Raw genomic sequence first — 27,575 nt, 5'->3', positions numbered from 1 at the left:
GTTGTGCATAGTCCAACAGCAAAGCTAGAATTAAATTTTTTTTCCCAGACAGTAGTCTTTTATTTTCATACAGCTATCCACTATGATAAAGTGCAAGTGTCTCTGCGTCCAGTCCCTGTGTCCGTGGGATTGCGCTACTGCGCATGTGCCCCACGGACAGCCGTTGGGACTTGGAGCGCAGAGACTTCGGGCGGCCGGGCGAAACTGTTGAAGCGGCGGGTGTGCGCTTGCGTGGACGCACTTCTAAGCGGTGACTTATACGAGATAAGCAAGAGCCGCTGAGTCAGCTCTGCGCATGTCCCCGACGTTGCTAGGGCAACAGGGACGCAGAGCTGACAAAGTTCCTATAACTAACATTGAGGCAGAGTCGCCTCTGAAATTCTGTAGGACAAACTATTTTTTTTATTTTTTTTTTGGAAAAAAAAACCACTAGTGTGATCTATACCATAGACCACATACGTTCTAGTGCCCATTAATTTAACGGGCTTAATGTCTATCTAGTGTCAATATAAAACCACCAAGCACAAATCTACCAAAGCATACAATTAAAAGTTTCTGTTTATTTAAATGCTTTTACAGCAAAAACAATCACAGAATTATGTGAACTATTTTCTCACTCAAACTTTATGCAACACAGTTCCAGAAATATTTTATAGCAACATTTTGTTAACTTTTGAATACTTTTATTTTATTTTTTAAAAAGAGGAATGGCTGAGATATGTTTTAAACAAATAAACCAAGATATTTTTTTTAAAATATACAAAATGGCAAAACTGACAGCTCTGAACCCACAAAATCACAACTCTAGGCAGAAATCTACTAATGGAAAACAATCATTTTGCCTTATTATTGCTTCTATTTCTAATGTTCATGCTGTGAGTGCCGCTGATGATGTAGCCTAAACACCACCATCCATGCACAAGACAAAGTGGATGAGCAGACCTGGGGAATCGCCAAGGTTTGCAACAGTACCAAAATAAACCCCCAACACTCTCTTGAAACCACCCCAAAACAGGCCAACCAATGAGAATGACAACTGACTTGGCCGTCTGGTAATGGAATGGAAGATTCTGGGGAAAGGCCATTGCTGACCATCAGGGACAGTGAACAGGAGCCCCTCACACTGCAACACTGGTGGCCAACAGGTTCTGCTTCACTCACCTTGCTCTCCTCCAACCGATTATACACTTGCCAGAAGTACTTGCTGAACAGCTCCTTGCTGATGGGCTGCCCATTAATCCGGATCCTCTCGCGTACTTGAACCAGATGTGGAGAACTTTGGAGACAGACAGACAGAGAGACAGAGAGGATTAAGCCCTAGACTCTGTGCTAATCCACCAAGTAGAGCCCAGATTATCACAGCTGCATTGCCTCTCCTACAAACATTGGTGAAGGGTAGCTGAGGCACGAGGTGGGGCACCCTCCTGACTTCAGCAGTGCTGTCGCACGCCAGGATGCAAAGCAGTAACAAGTTGGTAACGGGTGTGAAAGCATGCACATTTGTATCTGCTGCCACCCCAAAAGCTCCCCCACCCATCCCATCCCAGTCTCAGCAAGTGGCAGCACGGCCACTTCACATGCTGTCCCACCTGCTCCCTTAACAAAACTACGATTCCCCCAGTGGTTTAATGATCAACCCTTCTTCCCAGGGAGTCATTGGAATTGCAGCTCTGAGGGGGAATAGAAACCTCCTAACAACTCTCATCACCCTTGGCAAATTACAGTTCCCTGCATTCTTTTCTGCGGGGTGGAAGCAATGGCTGTTTAAAACTGGTATCATAGCGCTTTTAATGTATGGTGGGAATGTGAACCAAGAGAGGCCTAGCCTAGCTAGCCCAGCCCTCAACTCAGCAGTACCTACCTGTAGAAGCCAGTCTTTAAGCCATAGTTGCGAAGAATACGTTCTGTGAAGGCACATGCTGAACCCTGAGGTGGGGGAGAAGCGGGAAAGAAATTACCAAGTGGGCAAAGGCAAGAAGGGAGGGTGTCCCTTTTTCTAGCAGGAAGGCAGGCTCAAGTTCTACCCACACACTGCCGGTTAAAAAAAGAAATCCGCACAGGGACACATCTGCCTGGCAAGGGGAATCTGGACAAAATTGCTGCCCAAGACAACTCAGGTGATTTGACACAGGAGCCCAAGTAATACATGTACATAGCTACTCATTCAAATGGGGGTTCATTTGGAATTGCTCATTAACTTACACTGTGGGGGGTGGGGGAGGGAGAAAACGGTGAACCATCTGGCCAGTTTAAAGCCTGTAAATCAACCACCATCTAGATGTTTTCTAACCACCCCACCTTTCTAGGACTTATCTGGTGCTTTTCCATTCATGAACTCTTCCTTTTGACAAAGGGTATTATTCCCATTTTACAGTTGGAGAACTGAGAGATAAAGATTTTGCCCAAGGCCAAACAATGGGTAGCCCTGATAATAATAATAATAATAATAATAATAATAATAATAATAATAATAATAATGTGATTCTGGTGAAGGGCCGACAAGAAATACAACACATAGCAACAATATTATATCCTGTCTTTTTGTCACCATAATCATAAAACACAACACTGGGAAAACTAGAAGCACTAAAAATGTTTGGAACGTTTTGCTTAAGAGCGGCATTTCTTAAAACAAAACAGCATCTGGATTAAAAGTCCTCCAGATGCTGATGGTTAGACATGCTGGTTGGGGCTGATGTGAGTTTTATTTTAGCAGCATCCGGTAGTATCACATTTGCTACCCCTTGTATACACACGCTTTGGAAAAAAATCCAGGTCTGCATCCAATCACATAGAAAAGCCAGACTAAGCTCTTCAGACGAAGGCTGGGCGATGTTTGGTTTTCAACATTGCGATATATAACCAGCTAAACATCGTTATATACCAACATATCACGATGTCTGAAATAAGAATGAAACTATATAGCAAGGAGGTAACCTGCTTTTTAAAAAAAGCCTTCCTTTGTAATATGGAGAGAAGCTATTCAGGGGGGAACCAACAACATAAACACCAGGAAAATAAAAACAAAAACACTCCCCCCAACCCAGTTTCATCGCTAGTGGGGGTGGTTGAGAGGGAAGAGAAGGGAAGCGGGGGAAGCACATAAAGCAGCACAGGGTTCGGGAACAAATGTGTGAGAAAGCAGAAGGGCTAGGGGAGAACTGAGGAGAGCTCAAGCGTAAGGAGAAGAAAATGGGAAACATAACGGAGGGGGGGCATAGACACGAGGGAGACACAGACAAAATAATCTTTAATAAAGGATTTCCTGTACGACCCCTGTACAGGAAAAGTTCCAAAGTGCCAAATCTGCCTGGCTTTGTGAAGACGGCCTAGGGCTCTGGCAGCATCCCAGAGCCCTTGTGACGCCCTCCCAAAACCAGACAAAAGGGATTTTGTAATTTTCCATAAAATGGCACCCTGTGAGACCCATATTTGGTGCCTCCAAGTGGATCCTCACAGTTATGCGTCTCAATTTTGCGGCATCTCAGCACCGCTTTCAGCTCGAGGGAGGCAGTGCCAGGGCTCTGGCAGCATCCCACAGCCCTTGCGCCGTCCTCCAAATGCCAAACAAAATGGACGGGACTTTCTAATCTTCCATAAAATGGCGCCCTGTGGAGGCCAATATTTGGCGCCCCCAAGTGGATCCTCACAGTTATGGATCTTCTCAATTTTGCACCACCTCAGCACCACTTCTGGCTTTGGGAAGGTGGTGCCAGGACTCTGGCAGCATCTCAGAGCCCTTGCACCGTCCTCCCAATGCCAAACAAAATGGACAGGACTTTGTAATCTTCTATAAAATGGTACCCTGTGCAGGCCAATATTTGGCGCCCCCAACCGAACCGTCTGTTTTGTGCCAGCTTGCCTCAGCACCGTGTTGATCTCCTCTTCCCTAAACAAAGCGCCTGGCTCAGGGTCCAAGAGTCACTTCCCGCCACTTTCTAGGCACCCCAGAGCCCTTGCACTGCCCTCCCAATTCCATACAAAATGAAGAGACTTTGGTAATCTTTAATAAAAATTGTGCCCTGTGCAAGGCCAATATTTGATGCCCTTGAATGGATCTTCTTGGTTATGGATCTTCTTGGAGCCCTGTGCAGGAAAATTGCAGATCTCCCGCACTGCGGCAAGCAAGGCGCCTGGCTCCAGGTAGGAGGCTCCAGGATCCTAAAACCCTTCCCTCCTCCCCAAAACCCAGTGCAAGACCAATATTTGGCGCCCCCAAATGGATCTTCTCAGTTATGGATCTTCTCAATTTTGTGAACCTCAGCACCACTTCTGGCTTGAGGGAGGTGGTGCCACGGCTCTGTTAGCATCCCAGAGCCCTTGCACCGTCCTCCAAATGCCAGACAAAATGGAGGACTTTGCAATCCTACATAAAATGGCGTCCTGTGGAGGCCAATATTTGGTGCCCCCAAGTGGATCCTCACAGTTATGCATCTTCTAAATTTTGCGGCACCTCAGATTGGAGCTGTGCAGGAAAACTGCTTAATCAGCTGAGCAAGGTGCCTGGCTCTGGGAAGGAGGCTCTAGGGCCACCTCAGCTGGGCACCCTGTGCAGGATAACTGACAGATCCCAGATCCCATACTGTGGCTAAGCAAGGCGCCTGGTGTGCACCTCAGCGCCACTTTCGGCTTTAGGAAGGCAGTGCCTGGGCTTTGACAGCATCCCAGAGCCCTTGCGCCGTCCTCCCAATGCCAAACAAAATGGAAGGGACTTTGTAATCTTCCATAAAATGGCGCCCTGTGGAGGCCAATATTTGGCGCCCCCAAGTGGATTTTCTCAATTCTGCAGCACCTCAGCACTACTTCCGGCTTTGGGAAGGTGGTGCCAGGACTCTGGCAACATCACAGAGCCCTTGCGCCATCCTTTCAATGCCAGACAAAATGGACAGGACTTTGTAATTTTCCATAAAATGGCGCTCTGCAGAGGCCAATATTTGGCGCCCCAACTGGACAGTCTTAATTTCGCACCACCTTGCGTCATCACCCTGTGCAAAGAAACTTCCAGTGCTCCAAATCCTGCATTGCGGCTAAGCAAGGCACCTGGCTCTGGGAAGGAAGCTGCAGCGCTCCAGCAGGGTCACAAAGCCCTCCGTCCTTAGGAGACACAATACACTTGCAGCAAAATAGCAGAACCACGGTTCCTGAATGAAATGCATGCGCACCCCCTCCCCTCCTGCTGCTTCTGTCCAGGGGGTAAGGATTGTTCTGTGTTCACACAAACCCCTTCCACATGAGAGACAGGTTTTGGATAAAGTGAGAGAAGGTATGGCTCTCCTGAGGTAACAAAACAGAAGCCCCTAAAAGCCCACAGCTGAAGGACAACTTTGTTTCTCAGAAACCATCTTTAGAAGAACCACAATAAAGCACAGTAGTCCCATTGTACATTTTCGTACAATTCTGGGGCTCCACCACTAGAGGTGCAGTTAGGGTTTTTCGGTGGCTGAAATAGCACAGCACTATGTAAAAATGAGAAAAGAATAGTGGACTGGAAACAGCATTAAGTACCTACAGGAAAAGCAGGGCTTGTATGTACTCTCCTAGATAACAGAGAAGGCTCTGCTACTTGAAATAGCATGGAGATGGACAGACTGAAATGAGCATCGGACATACAATGAAAAGGGCTGCACGAGGGCTGCGCGATGTCTGGTTTTCAGGATCGTGATATATCAACAGCTGAACATTGCGATATACCGATACAGAACGATGTCTGAAATAAGGAGGAACTCTGTAGAGACAGACCGGGTAATCTCCTGGCAACTGCTACTACTCAGGGGTCTAAAACTTACAAAAATTAACTTCCCTTTAACATATTGCTACGACTGTTATTTTATAGTATAGGTGATTTTTAAATTAGCACATTTTTTCAAAAATTAAAGCTGCAAGAGTACCAGTAATTAGTAGCATAGATGTCAAAGGTAAGGTGAGAAAATGTTCCCTAATAGATACGAGGGAGAGACAAACACAGAGAAGGGGAGAGGGGAGGAAGGAGCCATTGGCTGTGAAATATTTTAAACTGTTTTTTAATTGTTTCCATTATTTTAATGTAGAGATTTAATGGGGGTGTATTTCTTGGGGTGGGGGAAATTGTGAAATGCTCATATGTTAAGTTTGTATTTGTATTTCTAGCTTAGTTATTTATAACAAAATAAAAAATAAAAAAATCCTTCCAGTAGCACTTTAGAGACCAACTAAGTTTGTTCTTGGTATGAGCTTTCGTGTGCATGCACACTTCTTCAGATACACTGAAACAGAAGACACCAGACCCTTATATATAGTGAGAGAGTGGGGAGGGGTATCACTCAGAAGGGTGGTGGGAATGGGGGATTGGCTGATAGGTGTGGAAAACCTGTTGGCAACTGTTAACGACTGCAATTGGTCTTACAGGAAAAAGCAAGGGGTGAGATGGCTAATGACTTGGTTAGACATAGCAGATGTTCTTGCTCCTGCTTGTCTACCAGGTTTCTCTTATGCACAGCAACCCAGGGCATGTGAGCGGGAAGAGGGGTTGCAGTGATTTTTAGGAAGTTACCCCTTGCTTTTTCCTGTAAGACCAATTGCAGTCGTTAACAGTCGTCAACAGGTTTTCCACACCTATCAGCCAATCACCCATTCCCACCACCCTTCTGAGTAATACCCCTCCCCACTCTCTCACCATATATAAGGGTCTGTTGACTTCTGTTTCAGTGTATCTGAAGAAGTGTGCATGCACACGAAAGCTCATATCAAGAACAAACTTAGTTGGTCTCCAAGGTGCTACTGGAAGGAATTTGTTTATTTTTTATTTTGTTTTGACTATGACAGACCAACATGGCTACCTACCTGTAACTTAGTTATTTATGTTAGTTAAATTATAAAAGTTATTTAATGGGAGAGGGACAGGGCTGTCCCAGGAGTGGGTCCTAGCCAACACAATGTCTGGGGCAGTTTCCACAGGGGGGATGCATTGGGACACCCAATCTTAGTGATCAGGGCCAGAAGAAGGAGTTGCTCAAGGTCCAGACCATGTCATTACCAAGGAGGCAGGTTTAGTCACTGCATCCAGGTCTGGTCCTGACCAGAAGGATGCAGGTGTCAACAAGGGAGTCCCACATGACCTTAAGCTGCTGCTGCTGTGCGATGCCAGGTCAAAGACTCCTAAGACCACTGCCATCCATAGTTTGATCATGGATGGAGGAGTTGACCTGGCATGCATAACAGAGACTTGGTTAGACACAGCAGATGTTCTTGCTCCTGCTTGTCTACCAGATTTCTCTCATGCACAGCATCCCAGGGCATGTGAGCGGGAAGGGGGATTGCAATGATGTTTAGGAAGTTATTAGTTATCGCCAGGTGTTCTATTAGGGAGAGAGACCCAGTTTTCTGAGTGCATGTTGTAGAACTTGGGCAATAGCAGCAGTACCTCAGGTTAATTAGTTCTAGAGGTCCGTTCTTAACCTGAAACTGTTCTTAACCCGAGGTTAAGCTAATGGGGCCACTTTAGCTAAAGGGGCCTCCTGCTGCCGCCGCGCTGCCACCATGCAATTTCTGTTCTCATCCTGAAGCAAAGTTCTTAACCCAAGGTACTATTTCTGGGTTAGCACAGTCTGTAACCTGAAGCATCTGTAACCTGAAGCTTCTGTAACCCAAGGTACCACTGTACAGCATTCCTATTGTGGACCTACCTCCTCGCTATACCAAAGATTCCCTGCCAGAGCTGCTTCGGATCATGACACATGTTCTCCTGAAGACACCCTAGTTTGGTTGTCCTGGGGGATTTTAACATCCATGCTGACATAACCTTACAAGGAGCCTTCGTGTAAAGCATAGCCTCCATTGGGACATCCCTGAATAAGTTTGGCTTGACTCATAGCCATGGACATGACTTAGATCTGGTGTTTTTACCTCTGTGGACGTGGGTGATCCGACACTAAGTTCCAGTGGAACAAAAGAAGTGCCATGGTCAGAGAACTTCCTGGTGCAACTGGACTTCTCTTCGACCCTTCCCCTACGCAGAGAGGCAAGACCAATTCAAATGGTCCACCCCCCACTACTTAATGGATCGAAATGGCTCCCAGAAAGTTGATTGCCTTTCAGTTGATTCCCTGGTGGCACACTGGAATGCAAACTGTCTGGTTCTGAAATGCCCTCCGATTGCATGGAGCCTGGAAGGCCCCGTGGTTTTCCCCAGAGCTGAAGGCAATGAAACAATCGTTGAGATGGCTAGAGAGACAATGGCGAAAAACTCATTCCAAATCGGACCAAACATAGGTTAGAGCTCAACATCTAGCCTACCAAGTGGCAATAGTGAGGACCTTCTTCACCACCTCTATTGCATCTGCAGAAAACAGTACTAGGAGACTCTTTCAGGTGGTTTGTAGCCGATTATAGTCCAGTCTCATATCTTTCATTCCTGGGCAAGATGATTGGGTGTCTGGTCCCTGAACAACTCCAGGTATGTCTGGAGGATGCAGACCATTTGGATCCCTTCCATTCGGGATTCAGGCCCCATCACAGGACGGAAACCGTCTTGGTCATGCTGGTCGATGATCTCTGGTGGGCTAGGGACAAAGGTGAAAGCTGTTTCCTGGTTCTGCTGGATCTCTTAACAGCTTTGATACCAATGACCATGGCATCCTTCTGGACCATCTAGGCAGGTTGGGAGCTGACGGCACTGTTATGCAGTGGTTTCACTCCTTCCTCTTGGGCTGTGTCCATAAAGTGGTGTTGGGGGTGAGTGTTCGGACTCCTTGGCGTTCACTTGTGGGGTGCCTCAGGGCTCTGTCCTCTCCTGCATGCTTCTTAGTATCTATATGAAGCTGTAGACAGAGATAATCTGGGGGTTGGGGCTGGGTGTTCATCAGTATGAGGATACCCAGCTCTACCTCTCATATAAATCAGAACCAGGGAAGGCGGTGAACGTTCTGTGTGGGTGTCTGGACACAATTGGGCGATGGATGGCAGTCAATATATTGAGGTGGAATCCCGACAAGACAGAAATATTAGGGGACGGAGGAGGGCCAGTGCGGGAAATTCCCTGGTCCTGAATGGGGTCACTGTGCCTCTGAAGGAACAGGTGCACAATCTGAGGGTCATTTTAGATGCACAACTGTCCATAGAGATGCAGGTCAATTTTGTATCCAGGGCAGTTGTCTACTTGTTCCATTTGGTAAACCAGCTGCAACACTACGTTCCTGTGCACTGTCTTGCCAGAGTGGTACATGTTCTGGTTATCTCCCGCTTGGACTACTGCAACGTGTTCTACGTGGAGCTGACTTTAAAGGTGACTTGGAAACTATAACTAATCCAGAATGTGGCAGATACACTGATGACTGGGAGCAGCCGCTGGAACCATATAACACTGGTTCTGGAGGATCTGCACTGGATCCCAGTACGTTTCTGAGCACAATTCAAAGTGTTGGTGTTGACCTGTAAAGCCCTAAATGGCCTCAACCCAGTATACTTGAAGGAGCGTCTCCACCCCTGTCATTTAGCCTGGACACTGGATCCAGCTCTGAGAACCTTCTCTGCGAGAAGTGAGGTTACAGGGAACCAGGCAGAGGGACTTCTTGGTAGTGGCACCCTCCCTCGGGACGCCCTCCTGTCATATGTCAAGACATTTGAAAGCGGTCCTGTATAGGGAAGCTTTTTAATGTTTGATGTTTGATTATGCTTTTATATTTCTCAGAAGCCACCCAGAGGGGCTGGGACAACTCATTCAAATGAGTGGGGTACAAATATTATTATTATAATAACAACAATTGTTGTTGTTGTTGTTGTTGTTAAAGAAGCTTAAACAAGAGGGCAAGGTTTATTTCTATTTTCTTTAACTCAGAAGTAAATAACCCAGTTTATTTTTCTAGCAGCAGCTTCCAGGAGAGCCCCAGCTGAGGGCAGCAGCAGTTCAAATGGTGGGGCTGGGCAGCAACTTGGGGGAGGGGTCTGGGGAGGCAAGGCTGAAAGGCCTTCCTGCTCTTGTGAGGACCCCCGCATGGCTCGGGTGTCAGAGATAGGCCAAAGAAAGAGGAAGGAAGGAAGGAAGGAAGGAAGGAAGGAAGGAAGGAAGGGGAAAGGGACTCCCAGCGAGAAGCTTGGAGCTGGCTCGGACTGCGTCTCCCTCAACCACCTACCAGCCTGGCGCCTGCACTTAAAACAAGAAGCTCATGAGGAAAGTTCCCAGGAAGGCTGCTTTCTCCAGCACCTGCTCTTGTGATTCGCTGCAGGAGGCAGAGGAGAGTTGAGGGGCAGCAGGAACGAGGAGAGGAGCAATGATCGAACTCACGATTTTCCCCACATCGTGATTTTCGCATAGCACATGCACGCATTGTGACCACATCAAATATTTTGAAACCATTACCACGAGGTGGACTTCAGACTGGTTCTGGACAATACTGATACATCGCCAAGCCATACTTCATTCAAACACTCTGAAACTGAGCACTCTCAGTTCCCCACAGCAAACTGCCCCACATTTCCCCTGTGTGCCAAGGCCTTTGGAGCTATTCCAGGTACTGCTATCCCCCCTGCAGCCCATTTCACCTTGCCCTTCGTCCCAGTGACGTGAATGATGTTCAGTTGATCCAGGTCTTCGACCTGCCGGAGAAAAAGTGAATGAACCTTTCAGTTTAGCTGTTCAGGTATTTGCCCCCCGCCCCATCTCATTAGTGCAGTCGGCAATGGCTGCTAATAGACAGCCCTCCCTCCCCCCCCCCCCATCTGTAACCCCTGAAAAATCAAGACTGCATTGCATCACAGCCAGGGGCCACACACAAGCTTCCCAACCTCCTCACCTTCAATCCGCTTCGTTCCAAAAAACCTTTCATGGCTTCCAGCTGTGCCTGGGGGTCTCCTCGCTCCCGTTTCACTTGTTCCAAGTAGCTGGCGTTCGTCTGGAGCGTATTCAGAGTCCGAATGGCATCCTAGAAGGCATGCAAGGCAGTGGTTAATTGCTTTCTCCATTTTGGTCAGCCTTGCAAACAACCACACAGCAGTTACTAGCCTGCAAAGACAGTTGACTGGCTGGCTGAGGAGGAAGAGGAAGCACTACTCCTTCTTCCATGGGAACAGAGGGAACTCGCTTGAACAGAGACCACAGGGTTCATTTACCTTACGAGTTGTCTACACTGCCTGGCAGATGCTCTCTAGGGTGTTCCCAGCCCTACCTAATGACCCCAAGGACAGAACTTGGGACCTAGTACAAGCAAAGCACATGCCCTATCCACTGAGCTACAGCCCACCAGCTTTCTATGCTGGGCATGGAAGGGAATCAGAGCACCCCACCAACCCACTCACTCGCCTGCACACAATTCCTTGTTGGCTATTGCAACCAGGCTAGTGCCTGATTGCAAGACCTGTTTTTCAGCCTTCCGTTATGGAAAACAAGAAATCAACCACTCCGGGTCAATGCTAACAAACTCCTCTCTGCCCCACTCCAAAAATAAACCTGGAATTGTGATGCCCCTGTCCACGGTTCCAGATTCTCACTGCGCACTCCAGTGGCTGCAAGAAAGCAGGGGGCAGGGGGACAGGAACCTCTTTTCTTAACGCCTGCTTTCCAGCTGGTCCTCTGCCTTTTCATATCCGAATTCTGCCACAGGCAGGACGAGGTGGCGGCAGGTCCGCTGGAGAATCCGCACCCTATCCCTCTTGAGAGAGGAATCTGCCTTCCTTGCTCCTCTGAACGCACCAGTAGTTCCATGCACGTGGCCAGTGTTTACCCCCCCCCCCAACAAACAAGATAATGACCTTCCTCTAGCTTATGACACATGTGCCTCTCCCTCAACAGCTCAATCACATGTCATGGGGCGTAAAGTACCAGTTAACGGAAAGCACATAAAAAAACAAACCCAGAAACAAAGAAAGCACAGGCTCCTCGTGCAGGAAGCTGGCACATTGTCAACATGGCCATCAATGAACTCCGGCCACAGAGCACTCGAAGAGCCAGGAGCTGGGGTCTCAGCAAAAAGTTATTAACCCAGAGACTATTAGCAAAGCGGCTGATGTGCTCAAAATGAGGGCACATTTAAAAAGGCAGCTAAGTAATCTTGTGACTGGAAGGAGGAAGAGGGATTCAAGAGAAGCATCAGAGAGGAGTCCCTGACCGAAGACAAAACTTTTATCTTCCCTCCAAGGCACTTTGGAAGAGTTATGAGGATTTTTGCAGGATGTGTTTAATTTATTACGTTATTTATTTCATAAGATTTATACACCACTTGGTTGTAAAAAAAAACAAAAAAACCCTCAAAGCCATTTACAAAAAAAGTAAAATCAAGGAAAAACCACAGCCAAACCTTAAAAAGTATACAGAAGTTAAAATAATAACAATAAATAATAATAAAATTTTAATTATACCCAGCCCTTCCCCGCCAAACCGGGCTCAGGGCGGCTAACACCAATAAAATCACAACAAAAACATAAAACAATTCATTAAAATACAGATTAAAATACAATTTAAAATTTAATCTAGACTGCAGCCTCATTTTTAAGTAGCCCACCAATCACAGCAAAAGAATGAAACATCAGGGTCAGACTGAGCCCAACCCAAAGGCCAGGTGGAACAGCTCCGTCTTGCAGGCCCTGCGGAATGATGCCAAATCCCACAGGGCCCTGGTCTCTTGTGACAGACCGTTCCACCAAGTCGGGGCCAGTACTGAGAAGGCCCTGGCCCTAGTTGAAGCCAACCTAGCATCCTTGTGGCTCGGGACCTCCAAAAAGTTATTATTTGAGGACCTTAAGGTCCTACCTGGGACCTACCTGGGAATACTAAAACAGATTAAAATTACTTCTACTTTCTAAGCATCCGGGTAGGCTTGGCAAGCACGAAAATGAGTATGGTGAAGGATCCTGCTTGAATTCAACAGGCCGGGAGTTCCATAGCGCTGGCATTGCCACACGAAGCGATTGAAAGATGGGCATAACCGGTATCTGGCACTTGTAGCAGCGCCAATTCCACTGAACAAAGCGAGTGGGCACAGGTAGGGTAAGGAAATCTCATGAGTAAACGGGTCCTAAGCTGTTTTGCTACCCAAGTTTTTCTTCTGTTTTACAGGGCACGAATTGCAGATTTTTGTATGCTTTTTATTGTAATATATGGATCCCCCCCAAAAACCCCACACATACTTTTATGCTATGCTTTATGCTTTTTTAAGTTTTGCAAGTTGCTTGGAGACTCTTTACATGGCAATCAGTTAACAGGCTGAACATTTAATAAACATTACCTTACAGGGCTTTTGTAAAGATTATCATTGGAAGGTAAAGGTAAAGGTACCCCTGACTGTTAGGTCCAGTCACGGACGACTCTGGAGTTTTGGCTCTCATCTTGCTCTATAGGCTGAGGGAGCTGGTGTTTGTCCGCAGACAGCTTCCGGGTCATGTGGCCAGCATGACTAAGCCACTTCTGGCGAAACCAGAGCAGCGCACAGAAACACCGTATACCTTCCCGCCGGAGCGGTACCTATTTATCTACTTGCACTTTTGACGTGCTTTCGAACTGCTAGGTTAGCAGGAGCAGGGACCGAGCAACGGCAGTTCACCCTGTTGCGGGGATTTGAACCGCTGACCTTCTGATCGGCAAGCCCTAGGCTCAGTTGTTTAGACCACTCCCAAAGTCTTCAAAAGTGCTTCACGGTCTTTTCCATGTTAATTCTCTGTATGGGTAGGTCAGCACTATTATTATACTTGGGGCCAAGAACCTGATTGGGAATTGCTTGCCTGATGCTGAGATTTGTAGTGGGATTCAGAAATTATGGTGAACAAACTCCATGAAGAAGGTGGTGTTGAATAACTGCCCCCAGGTGGACCAGAAGGAAAGCTCAGCATTCATTCTGTCCTTTTAATTAGCCTGAAAATGACTTAAAATGTTTACAGTACAGCTTCCCTTTCTGTCAAAATGATGTACGCCAGGGGCAGAAAATCAGCCCCAACTCCAAATCCCATCAGCCCCAGCCAGCATTGCTTAAGATGCTGGGAGTTGTAGTCTGACAACAGCTGGGAAGTCAGTTTCCCCAGGATACCCAGAGAACTGCCTCCTCCCACATGAATGCCAAGATCATCCTAAATTTGCCATCTTAAAAGTTAAATGGTAATGGACTGGATGAGAGCCAACAAACTGAAGCTTGACCCAGATAAGACTGCCTTTGTCGCGCTGGTCGATGATCTCCAGCAGGCTAGGGACAAGGGTGAAAGCTGTTTCTTCGTTCTGCTGGATCTCTCAGAAGACTTCGATACCATCGACCATGACATCCTTCTGGACTGTGTGGTGGGGGCTGGGAGCTGGGGGCAATGTTAGGCAGTTGCTCCGCGAGATGAGGGCCGAAACCCCACCATCGCCTTTGACTGGACTTAACCATCCACGGGTCCTTTGCCTTTACCTTTTTACCTTGGAGGGAAACAAGCTCCTTACCTTCTTCCTTCAGAAAAGCAATTTAAGTGAACAGGGCTAGAAGCATATTCAGAAACAGGCTGCATATCTCTTCTACAAGCTGCTGGGTAACGGGGCCGTCCACTGCTATAATAAGCAACTTCCTCAATTGCCTTGTAAGTGGGATACTGTACTTGCTGGCACAGGGATGTGGGACCTACTGTACGCACGCTGAGCTCACGAGGCAAGGGGGGAGAACAGGCTATTCCTGCGCTGCACTGGAAAGTGGTAGGACTGTGCGCTCAGTAGAAAGGCATTGCAGGCAAAAGGTCCCATGTCCAGTTACTGGATTCTCGAGGAAGGCTGTGGAAATCCCTTGCCTTAAACTCTGGAGAGCTGCTGCTAGTCAGTGCAGACCAGGAGCCAGCAAACTTTTTCAGCAGGGGGCCGGTCCACTGTCCCTCAGACCATGTGGTGGGCCGGACTATATTTGGGGGGGGGGGAGAACAAATTCCTATGCCCCACTAATAACCCAGAGATGCATTTTAAATAAAAGGACACATTCTACTGTCCGCGGGCTGGATTTAGAAGGCGATTGGGCCGCATCCAGCCCCCGGGCCTTAGTTTGCCTACCCATGGTGAAGACCAGGGGTCGGCAAACTTACCAGGCCTCGGGCCGGTTCCTCCGGCACCGATCGAGCGGCGGGCCGGAGGATGAGGGAGCGCGCGCCGATACGCTATTTCTGGTGCACTTCCGGGTCGGCGGAGCACCGGAAATAGCTTGTGCACATGCGCACGGGCTTCCTCCGACCCGGATGTACACCGGAAATGACGCTTGCGCATGCACACAAGCTATTTGTGGTGCTCCACCGACCCGGAAGTGGGCAGCCGCACCGCGCCGGTAAGAGCGGGCAACGGCAGCGGAATGCGGGGGCTGCCATGCGCCGGATAACTGAGTCCCTCGGGCCATATCCAGCCCGCGGGCCTTAGTTTAAAGACGTCTGGTGTAGACTATACTGAGCTAGATGGAACAAATGCCCTGGCTTTGCATATGGCAGCTTCAACCCATACAGAAGCAGGAGGGCTGGAATTTTATTTTCTCTTTAAGTGAAGGGTCATAGCTCAGTGGTGGAGCAACTGCTTGCAAGCAGAAGGCACCGGTGGGTCCCTGCCTGAAACTCCAGAGAGCTATTGCCAGTCACCAGGCTAGGCAGACCAGTGGTCTGACTCAGGATAAGGTGACTTCCTGCATTCTGGGGGGAAGCTATTACTCCCCCCGCACGCCCCACACAACCAAGCAGCAGCCAACCGCTCCTTCACAACATGCCACTGGTGTAGTGTTCTCTTGTTTTCCTTCTTATCTCTCCTCCCACCACCAAATTATAGGTTATGATCAGCTGGCGTGGCCTAATAAAGAAACAGATAGATTCAGTACTGTGAACGTTGGGTTTTGAGTTTCACCTCAGGCAGGCAGTCCTTTGGCCAGATGAGGGCATGCTGAGGGCCAGGGTGCTGCTGTGTCAAGTTTAAGAGGCCCCACAGAATAACACACACTGATTTACCGTACATTTGCACTGAGGCAGAGGTGAGGATGCAACTAAAAACGAACCATCGAACTAAACAATCTATCTACCTTATTCTTTCTTACTTAGCTTATATGACGATGTTTAATGTACACAAGATCATATCAGACTGACAATGGCTCTGTTAAAGTCTGTTCCTCCACCACCCGTGTCCTTTACAAGAAAAACAACACAATTATGTAAAACTTGAAATTTATCAGGCACTGCAGCCAGCTATGTAAAATGGGTACAAAGATCTCAGGCCCCAAGCACACATCATGTATTTATTATTATTTATTCAATTTATACCGTGCTCCTTCAGAAGCAGCCCCAGGTGGCAACCAGATCAATAATAATTCTAAAGACTTTTTTAAGACTTCTAAAAACAATTAAAAACATTACATTTCACTCAACTAAGTTTTCTTGACAGCAGACACACTGAAATTGATATATCCTAGTTTAAAAGGTAAAGGGACACCTGAGAGTTAAGTCCAGTCGCGGACTTTACAGGCCGAGGGAGCCACCGTTTGTCCACAGTTTTTCCGGGTCATGTGGCCAGCATGACTAAGCCGCTTCTGGCGAAACAGGAGCGGTACCTATTTATCTACTTTCACTTTTTGGCGTGCTTTCGAACTGCTAGGTAGCAGGAGCTGGGACTGAGCAACAGGAGCTCATTCCGTCGTGGGGATTCAAACCGCTGACCTTCTGATCAGCAAGCCCAAGAAGCTCAGTGGTTTAGACCACAGCACCACCCACTTCCCTATACCCTAGTTTGTCATACCTATTGAGTAGGGCCAATATCACTCATTCTCTCAACCAGGGATTTCGGAGTTACCATGAACATCGCAGCAGGGAGTGACATGCTTATAAAGGCAAGCTGATAAAGATGTCTCAGGTGGCAACAAGCCAGGAGCAGGCAATGTGTTAAAACCACTTTTACTTCTAGTTCTGGCCACATTCATCACTTTCCCGCTTCTCCTCCACCCCACCCAATTCACATGCAGGGCTGGACAGTGCACCGCTTAAGGATGCACATTTGGAAAAATACTCATCTGTGTTAAAAAGAAGCAGGAAATAGTTTCCCAGAAGCAGGCAGGAAAGGTAAGATATAAATGTAGGAAATTAAAATAAATATCAGCATAGAATGGGCCAGGCTAGATGCTCTCTTACTGATGTGTGTAGTTTCTATCTGCGGCGAGATTTATATTGGTTTGTATCCATAGCCCTATTGAAAGTAGAGCCATTGAAATTAATGGATCTGAGTTGTCCATTAATTTCAATGCTCTACTCTCAGTAAAAATTAGCTAGCTAGTCTCTCTTATTCATTGTAATAACAGTAGCAACTATAGGAGGCGAAACACCTCTGTAAACAAACAAGAGTGTGGCGGATAATGATATATATCAAATATATACAGTATATAAAACAAAGTCTATGGTACAATAAGCCAAAGCAACAATAGGGCCAAAGACAGAAAAAATAGGATTATACTGGAGCAGCAGTGAAATTATATGAAAAGACAGAACATCCAAACAGGGAAACTAAAGTTTTAGCAACATGTACCATGTTGAGTCTTGGCTGGCAGCTATCAGCCTTCAATAACCTGGCACCCTCCGGTGTTTTGAACTACAGTACTATTCCCATCATCCTCACTCAGCATGCTCAATGGTCAGGGATGATGGGGGGTGTTATCCAGCAACATCTATGAAGCCAGCTGACAAAAAGGCTGGACCACACAGAGCTAGTAGGATGGCAGTCTGGACCTGTTCTAAGGCAGCTTCCTATGGTCCTCTGCTCCACTTGAGAGGATAACGTGCTGCTGAGCTCTGATAGGAAAGTGAGCTCTTTGCTGTGTCTGTTGCAAAATAGAGCAAAACACAAGATCTACAGAACACTTTGCCAGGTATAAATAAAATGCAAAGGATACACCAAAATCACCTGGGTCCCCCCTGACTACCAAAACTCCGCTGACGAAGTCAAAATTACCCCCAGGAAAAATTGAGAAGGGAAAAGGGACTTTCCCCACTAATTTTACGGGGCTCCAGCAATGACCTCCACACTTCCTGCTTGAGCGTTATTCAGCCCCATCTAGCATGGGCAAAGGCCAGGGATTGTGGGAGTTGCAGTCAAGCTGCCTCTGGAGGGCGCTGTGTCGGCTGCCCATTTTAAAGAGAGAGCCAGTGATGGTATAGTGGTTGGAGTGTTGGACTAGGACCTGGGAGACCAGGGTTCAAATCCTGCTCAGCCATGCAGACCATTCACTCTCTCTCTCAGCCTAGCCTACCTCGCAGGGCTGTTGTCAGGTTTAAATGAGGAGAGGGATACCATGAGCTCCTTGAAGAAAAAAGAGGGATACTGTACGAATGGAAGCAACCCATCAAGCATACTTATCATAAGGTGCAGAAGGATACAGAATACCCTGGAGACGCCATTGGCCACAGGGTGACAGCACATGACAGAATCAGGGACACACAGGTAGACAATTAGGCCTGGACAATTTTTCAATATATTGTTTTAAGTCCACCCTCTCTCACCACCAAGGGAATGCAACAAGTGAATAGTAAGAGAACCCATATAAGTAACGCTGACACAACCCCCACTAAGTAAAAGAATAGAAGCATAACCACTGTCCCCCCTCCCCTCCCCTCCCCTCTTTCTTTCTTTCTTTCTTTCTTTCTTTCTTCTTAATTGTTTAAACCAGTGATGACCAAACTTGGCACTCCAGCTGTTTTGGGACTACAACTCCCATCATCCCTAGCTAACATGACCAGTGGTCAGGGATGATGGGAACTGTAGTCCCAAAACAACTGGAGGGCCAAGTTTGGCCATCACTGGTTTAAACCAATTCATGAACCAAGAACCTGTACATGGACCACTGATAATGAAACGTATGTTGTATAGATACTTTCCCACATTTATTATGCTATTTTTATGATATACAAATGCCATGAGAAAACTTGGTATACAGTACTTGTTTGTGTAACATTATTCTTGTTTATAAAACCCAATTTAAAAAAAAAATCCACATCATGATAGCTGTTTCATAACATTCGACCTGGAGATATATTGCTAATCATGTGGGGGAAACCGTGAAGCTGATTGTCGCTTTGCTCACAATTCCCGCAAACTGGCTGAGCTATCTCCTGCCTCCTGCAGGGGGCAGCAAACCACAACAGCAGGCGCTCACAAATGCAGGCAGAATGACTGGGAACTATCCTCAGAGCAGACACCAGGATTTTTTGTTTTAGAGCTAGGCTAGGGGCACCAGGCTGGTAGGTTATGTTGTTTAACCCTCTTTTCCTCCCTTCTCTCTCTGTGTGTGAGAATGCATGCACATGTGTCTGTGGCACCGCTGTGAGCTGCTCTGATCAAATCGATTAGGAAATCCCTTTCACCCTCATTCTACCTTCCCACCCTGCTTCTGGCAACTTTGTGAAGGGAGCGGAGAAGCCGGTTAGGCTTAAAAACAATTTTTTTAAAAACCACAGATCTGCTGCCAGCTCCCGCTTCACAAACCTGGTTAAATGGTGAATGTTTGCCTAAGTTAGATGCTGAGTTGCTCCCACCAGAACTACCCACCCAAGCTTAGGATGTGGGGGTGGTTGTTCTGGAAGAAAAAGTGGGGGTGTGGTGGGGAGGGGTATGTGAGATGTGGGGGGTGTTGGGCTGTGGTTTGTGTAAATTACTTAAATTAGTTGAAAATAATTTTTTAATCATATGTCTGTAATTAACATTAACATCTAATGCCCTTAAAACTGCATAGAACATTAAAATATTCTCCAGAAATCTTTAATGGTTTAGCTGAAGCATATCATTGAGTTTATTTTCATGTATGCATAAAATTTAATTCCCCCCCCCTCAATATTTTCCCAGATTATCTGTACTCACTATGATTAAAGTAAAATGTATGTGCTTTAGTAGCAGTAGTAGCGGCTGCCAGAACATCACCATGTTTGCTCTCCATCCTTGGTATATCGCAATGTTTAGGTAGTGATTTATCGCGATGTGGAAAACCAAATATTGACCAGCCCTGTGGACAATACCTGAAAAATCCGACTGACACAAGGGTGGCTAATCAGTGGCTGTCCAGATATTGATGAACTTGGGCAAAGGTCAGGAATGATGGAAGCTGTGGTTTAACAACATATTGGGGACACCAGACTGGCTGCCCTTTGGGATACAGGGTTTAAAACGGATGGACGGACACACACACAAAAAGGCATTGAATGTTTAACCCATAGCTGTAAACCTTTCCCTTTTTTGTGGGAAATTCCCTTATTATAGCAGTGGGAAACAGCAGGGAGGGTTGACAGCTATGTGTTAACCTGAAACAAGTGGCTACGGGGCGGGGGGGTGTGTGTGGGGAACCCTATGGGGCCAATTGTGGGGTGGGAAGCATAAAATCACAACAAAATTGACCACTGAGAACAGGGATGCTTCCTTAGAGCACTACTACTGCCACCTGAGTCCAAAATGTGCTTGCTAGGGGCTGATGGAAACAGTTCAAAACATCTGGAGGGCACCAGTCGGCGAAGGCTGAGTTGTGGGGCCAGCCAGATCAACAAAGCAGCACACCATTTTGCATACAAAAGCCCCCTCCCCAAGTTCAGTCCCTAAAATTGCCCCCTAAAAAAAAAAGCGGACCACAGACACCTGTTGCTGAGGTCTTAAGAACAGGGAACGTGCAACCCTCCTGGCGCTGCAGGACTCAAACTTCCTTCACGCCCTGCCAGAAAAGCCAGCAGCAAAGGATTGTGGGATTTGGAGTCCAAAAACATGTGGAAGCACATGCCTCAAGAGAGCCAGGTCTTCCGATCACCTGGCAATATCTCCCTCTCGTTTTTAAAAGTGATTTGCCTCTAACTCACAAACGTGTGCTCCAATTTTGCTTTCTTTTGTTTGCGGTTACTGTTTTATCTGTGGAAAAACTAATACAACTACCTGTTTCATCATCATCATAATAATAATAATAATAATAATAATAATACAGTAGTAGATTCACTACTATAGTTTTGTTCCTTCACTTTCTGGCTCGGAATCTACCACTGCACAAGAAAGTACAGTATAAAGTCGGGTCCCGTCCCCCGTCCCCCCCATGCAATACATTCTGCTTGGAAGGCAATTCATTCTTGGCGTCTGCAAGTCGCCAGGGCTGAACTTGAAAAATAAAAGTAAGGTAGGGCGACAGCCTATAAAACTAACGTAAAAAAATTAATATCCAGCACTAGAATTCACGAATTCCCCCCCCCCTCCTCACATGAACACACCAATAAAACAAAACAAAACAGGACTGCAGCCTAGAAAGCTAATGCAACGGAAAGAAATCGAATTAAAATTCGGTTGCCAACATTAGAAATCACTAACCGCGCGCACACCAATGAAACGAAACGAAATACTGTATAAAACAAAGCAAAGCAGGGAAGCAGATCAAGCAGGCGTCCACGCCGCGATCTTTTTGGCGCGTGCAAAAAAAGCATTCCTGCTTACTCAAGCCTGCCCGGACGCTTAGAAATGCTGGTGCAAATTTAAAACTGGTCTTTTCGTTGGCTTGTTTAATGTTTTTTTTTAACTTTCGCATGTTTCAAAAGCGGAGTCGGGGAATTGCATGTGTGTGTGTGTGTGTGTGTGTGTGTGTGTTTTACTGCCTTTCTCCGAGGCTACCGTTCCTTTGGGGGGTCGCTTGCAGCACTCCCCCTTCACGAAACCAGCCCACCGACCAAATAGTTGCAGCAGCAGCAGCAGCAGGTGCGAGAGTGAGAAGAGGACCCCCGCCTGCCCGCCGGCTGACGCAACCCGGGCCGGGCTTGCAAAAGGGGGGGGGGGTTCTCCGGCGCCCCGAGGGTGCCTCACCTGGTACTCCATCCTAGGCGCGTGGGCCGGGCGGGCGCTGAGCCACCTCCGGGAGCCCAGACGGGGAGCCTGCTCGCGAGGCGGGGGCGGCGGCACCAGCACCCGCTGCTGGAGGAAGGCCAGGTGCAGAGCGCGGACCCGGCGCGAGCCCATCGCAGGCGCCTCCCCGCCCCCCGCTCAACTTCCCCAAGCGGATCGTAAGCCGCGGCCGCACCACGCCGCGAAACCGTCCCGGCAGCGCGCAGGCGCGGAAGCGGCCCTGAAGCCGCAGCGGCCATCTTTGCGGGTGGGAGAGGCGCCCAGTCAGTATTGCGCAGAAGCAACCAGTGAAACCAACCCAGCCATCTTTGGGAGTGGCGATTCCCTTTCTTTACCCGCCCCCCCCCCCCCGCTTTAGATCAAACCAGGCGTAGAGGTAGGAAGTTGCAGAGCGGTGCGCGCACGGGCGCAGGGCTGTCACTCCGCGAAAAGATCAGATTAACACAAACTGGATTTTGTTTCAATCAAATCCGCAGTTTCGTTGTAAAAGAACCACGTGGAAACGCAAGATCTGAGACCCGTAACACAATTTGAAAATTTATTTAAGCAAGAAGGGGGTTGGGGGAAAGAAGGGATTGGTTTTCAAATTGTAGGCCCTCAGTATAATTATGGAACTCCTTAAAAAGATATGGGGGCTGGATATTGGCACACAAACTATTCCCAGGGACCGAATTAAAATTTGGGAATCGCAACCCTTAAAATCCTTAGAGAAAACTCATTAAAATCATTACACGGATGGTATTATACCCCTTTGCAAATGTCAAAAATGTTTTATATCACCTAATTCTTGGAGGGTGATAATATTGGTACATATTATCATTTACAGGAATGTCGGTTGGTGTGAGATTTTTGGGGTTTAATTTTGACAGAAATTAAACCATTGTTTGCTGCCCAAAATTAATGTTGCCAGATATTTTTGATGATATATTGTCAAAAGAATTGGTCTTATATATGATCTTGGCAGCATGAAGAGTGGTTGGAACTCAGTGGAAAATAGCCCAAAATCTTACACTGGATGCTTAGTACCGCTCACTCTGGGAAATAGCTATAATGGAGAAAATCAGACGTAATTTGAGATTTTGACAAGGACTAGAAGCTCCACACACTTTTTAGATGATTTGGCATTCTGAGTGGCGCTGTGGTCTAAACCACTGAGCCTCTTGGGCTTGCCGATCAGAAGGTCGGCGGTTCGATTCCCCCTGATGGGGTGAGCTCCCGTTGCTTGTTCCCACCTCCTGCCAACCTAGCAGTTCGAAAGCACCCCCAAAAAGTGCAAGTAGATAAATAGGTTCCACTCCGGCAGGAAGGTAAACGGCGTTTCCGTGCGCTGCTCTGGTTTCGCCAGAAGCGGCTTAGTCATGCTGGCCACATGACCCGGATAAACTGTCTGTGGATAAACTCCAGCTCCCTCGGCCTATAGAGCGAGATGAGCGCTGCAACCTCAGAGTCGTTTGCAACTGAACTTAACTGTCAGGGGTCCTTTACCTTTACCTTTTATGACATATACACCGGAACCAGCACTTTCAATACGACCTTCATCACAAAAGCCTGGCAAATCTGAAACTTGATTTCATGACCTGATACAAGTTGATATTCCTCTCTTGGGCTTTGTTTTTTTTTTTCCATCTCATGTGCAACTACTCATTCTACATGCCTATTTGATTGTTTTTCATCTTTTAATTTTTGCCTGTTGTTATAATTGTTCTGTTTTATATACATTATAAAATGAAATAATAATAATTATGCTTTACCCCCCACTCCACCTTCTGAGGTAGCCGGTTCTGCAATTTACACTGATACAGGCTATCTAACATCTCCAGATATCTGAAGAGCTGTCACATGGAAGACAACAAGCTGCTTCTTGCTGCTCCAGAGGACAGGACCCAAACCAACTGATTCAAATTGCAAGAAAGGAGATTCTGACTAAGCATTAGGAAGACCTCTCTGAGCAAGAGCCATTAGTCAGAAAGCCTACCAGTAACTATTTATTATGACCACAATCTGTTGTTGTTGTTTTAATCTCTAGGGGCAGATTTCACAATGGTGAAGCTTTTTTAAAAATAGATTTCACATTGTTCAGACCTCCACCTAGGTAGGATGAAGGCAAATTTACCTTGTATGTTTCTTTGAACTTTCTTCTTTCCATTATGACTCTCCAGAAGGAAGGTCTGATCATTCCTTCTGCCCTGTGGCAGAACGCGTGCTGGGCAGCCTAACAGCCCCCAAAACTGGTTAAACTACAACTAGACAGAGGTCACTGGAGGTTGCATTCGGTACAGAGTCTCACCCTGGGTTTGTTTGTTTGGTTGGTTAGCCTATGACTTGGATATGCTTGAGTCATACCCAACTACAATGCTACTCAGCTGTGCTTTTTAAAGACTGTCAGTCACATCCACACCATGGATTTAAAGAACTCATGCTGCTGCCTACCCCTCCCGCAACCTCCAGCACCCTTAGTGAGCTGCAGTTCCCAGGACTCTTTTGGGAGAAGCCATTCAGATCATCTCACCTCAGCCAAAGTCTCCTGAGCAGACCTAGGCAAGCCACTCTTCTCTCAGCTGCCCCACCCCCATCTACTAAGTAATAACACTGACCTACCTTACAGGACTGTTGTGACTGTCCAGGTCACAAAAGCCAAAAACTACAGCCAGGTTGCTGAGTGGATCACCTGGACAGGTACATATTACACCAGTGCTGAGGGAACTGCACACAGGACCATGTTTCGAGATCCTGTTGTTTATGCACGTAAACCTGAACAACTGGGGTCCAGGTTACCAGAAAGACCACCTCCCTCTGTATAGACCTGGAAGTTCACTTTGATCCTCCTGGGAAATTTTACTTGTGGCACTGCAGCCGGCAAAATACTGTATCATAGAGCATTGACCAGGCATTTTTCTGTTTCTCCTGTACTGTGGAAAACCATCACCTTCTGCTGGATGTGAAGTAGCAACCATCATTCCCTTCAGACTTCTTGAGAAAACTAACCTTTTTGTTCAGGCTTGACCCTGTTTTACAGGTTTGACTCCCCTCAACTTTTATTTTAATCACTTTCATATGCTTTCGTTTTTTAGTTTTTTTCGTTCATAGCAATACAGTGTGTGTGTGTGTGTGTGTGTGTGGGTGTTATAGCTATCTTACTGGTTTTGATTTCTTTTTGTCATAATCATAGAACCATAAATGTTTTTTTAGCTGTACACAACTTAAGAGATTTTTTTAAAAAAATAGTAAGCAATTTATAAATGATGAATGAATGTGATGCTCAGATTGGACAGTCATGGTCACAGGAACAAGGTTTCTCCACCAGGACAAACACTGCTGTAACCTGCTGCAAAATTCACAGTACCCATTAAGATTGAGTGAGAATATGTGTGTGTATGTGTGTAAGAGTGAGAGATATATGACCCTTTATTTCAAAACGCTGTAGTTAAAAACCGCAACTGTCTAGTTCAACTTCCCTTTTTCATCTTACAGGAAACTGTTAACCAATATGACCCAGACATAAAACCTTTGGAACTCAATGGTTGAGATATATTTAAAAACTATTTTAATCTATTTATTTATTATTGAATTTATATACTGCCCTATACCCAGGGGTCTCGGGGAGGTTCACAGAATAAAATCAAGATATAAAACTACAAAATACCTAATAAAAATAGAAAGCTTGAAAGCAAGCATTTAATATAAGAGCATATATAATTATTGAGGGTTTTTTAAGGCATATCTGAATCCCTCACATTGCATGGCCAAGAAGTGAGCATGACTGAACCAATACTCACCAGTAAACAGGCATGTTCCAGATCTATTTATTTTATTAATTACAGTGCTTTTTTTCTTTTAAAAAAATGTTTAGGGGTACTCTTATTTTGACTCAAAAAAATAACCGGGAAAGGAAAGGAAGCAGCCATCGGATGTGGTAACAACAAAACTGACCAATCACCGCGCTAGATTCCAACTCCTACTTCACACATTAAACGCCCGCTTCCATCCAAGACTCAGGAAACACTGACAGGAAATGAAACTGCCATCAGGGGTAGCAACGGAACTGGCAATTCACCATGCTAGATCCACAGAATGTTTAGGGGTAAGCGTCCCCCTAGGGGGAAAAAACTGTTTTACATTTGTGGGCCACCTTTCTTTCAAGCAGTATAGTTTGCCTGCTCCCCATTTTATCTTCACAACAACCCTATGAGAAAGCTTAGGCTGAATGAATGATTGGCACAAGGTCAACAGGCATTTGAACCCTGGTCCCTAGGTCTCTGTCCAACACTCTTTTTTAATTTTTAATTTATTTATTACAAACTTTATTACATATTAAAAATACATGTGACATATAAGTTGCATATTACTTCCTCCCCTGCACAAGGTGAGCGTTGTCCCACATTTCTCTCCACCCTGCTCAACCTTGCAAAGCAAACCTATTTGAAATCCTGAAACTTCCCATTGGCTTTGGCTGACTTGCCCACATTTTAAAACCCTACCACCCAAAGTCCATTTAGACCATCAAGTGGCCACAATTCCCAGCTGCTTCTCTCTTTTTTTTTTTGGAAGTGACAACAGCAGGGATTTGAGTAAAATGTTGAGGCACTATTCTGTCAGAGATGTGTAAGAAACTACCCTGGTAGCTAGTTTCATGTTCTCATCCAATCTATGTTTTGACATTTCAGGGAGAAGTACAAGCCACAGAGAAAATAAGCAAATGAGAAGCATTTGTCTACAGGTGGTGGTTCATTTTGATATACATTAACAACAACATCTTTCTTATTTATACCCCTCCCATCTGGCTGGGTTCAATAGAGAGGAAGCATTTGTTGCCACATAGAATAAAACCAGATTCCGAGTATATTTTAGTGCAGCAGTGTAATCTGGCAGTTTCATCTCCACCCAAAAACCAAAGGCAGAAATTCATGCCCTTTTAAACTAATTTCAGGCCAAAGATTATTATTTTTTTGAGAATTAATATACATTTTACAATACCAAATAAAGTCTAGCAGTATACCCATACTGTGGGTTAACTCCTTTTAAAGTATTCTAGTTGTAATTCCCTTAGAGCTGTGTGGAGTAGGATCTGACTGGCTGAAAGCCATCATCTGAGGGCTGGCAGGTGGTTGGATGTGATACAGAGGGGAGCTGTGTATACCTTCCCAGCAGGCCCCCTCCCAATATGCCCTCTTCTTGGCTGTTCCACTGGGCAGAACGATTGCAGTTGTAACTTCCAAGAGAAGAGCAGACAATCAGCCCTCTTCGTTCCAAACCACCTGATCAGAATGGTATTTATTATTGATTTCTTTTATCCCACATTTCCTCAGAGGAGTTCAAGATGACATACATAGTTGTTCCATTTTATCTTCACATCCACCCTGCAAGTGAGGTAAGCCAAGAGATTGTGTGTGTGCAGGCATGAGACGCGCGTGCGAACACACACACACACACACACACACAGTTATTCAACTCCAAAAGGGAGAATTTGTACTCCATTCTCTCCACACTAATCTGAGACCTTTAACTACCACACCACTGGCAATCTAAAAATTAAAGAAGCTCTTGCACAGTACCAGATATATATGCAAATACCTTTTATTACAGTTGAGCTATTTAGAAAAAGACCAGAACATGATAAAAGTATAATACAGGTAAGTATCCCACCCATACCCAGGGTGGAAAGTCATCAGACTTCTTGCCTTGTTAGGTCCATGTAAGTGAGCATTTAATGTCTGCTGTTCGGATTTTAAAATAATTAAAAAAGCTTGAAGACTACAAAATCCCTGGCACAGCTACGTAGTGGTGCAGCAAA

The 27,575-nt window shown here is 46.2% G+C and overlaps 1 protein-coding gene across 3 annotated transcripts in view; it reads right to left on the bottom strand.

Annotated features, from left to right (window-relative positions):
• FPGS (folylpolyglutamate synthase) overlaps window positions 1–23,988 on the bottom strand; it is a 41,274-nt gene extending 17,286 nt beyond the window's left edge. The window contains exons 1-5 of one of the 3 annotated variants that reach the window (XM_033137436.1): window positions 23,898–23,988; window positions 10,767–10,895; window positions 10,516–10,569; window positions 1,862–1,926; window positions 1,162–1,276 (exon numbers count right to left, since the gene is read on the bottom strand). In XM_033137436.1, the coding sequence (XP_032993327.1) occupies window positions 1,162–1,276; window positions 1,862–1,926; window positions 10,516–10,569; window positions 10,767–10,895; window positions 23,898–23,960 (426 nt within the window). In that variant the 5' untranslated portion in view covers window positions 23,961–23,988. Of the gene's footprint in view, window positions 1–1,161; window positions 1,277–1,861; window positions 1,927–10,515; window positions 10,570–10,766; window positions 10,896–11,419; window positions 11,593–21,745; window positions 21,815–23,897 lie in introns of those variants that run through there. The other 2 variants (XM_033137437.1, XM_033137435.1) reach the window with 2 other exon arrangements.
• Window positions 23,989–27,575: the final 3,587 nt, after the last annotated feature.

Source organism: Lacerta agilis, chromosome Z (assembly GCF_009819535.1).
Source record: "Lacerta agilis isolate rLacAgi1 chromosome Z, rLacAgi1.pri, whole genome shotgun sequence".
NCBI classification, from domain to species: Eukaryota; Metazoa; Chordata; class Lepidosauria; order Squamata; family Lacertidae; genus Lacerta; species Lacerta agilis.
Note: the sequence above shows the minus strand (reverse complement) of the source record. Positions and strands in the feature narration are given on the sequence as shown.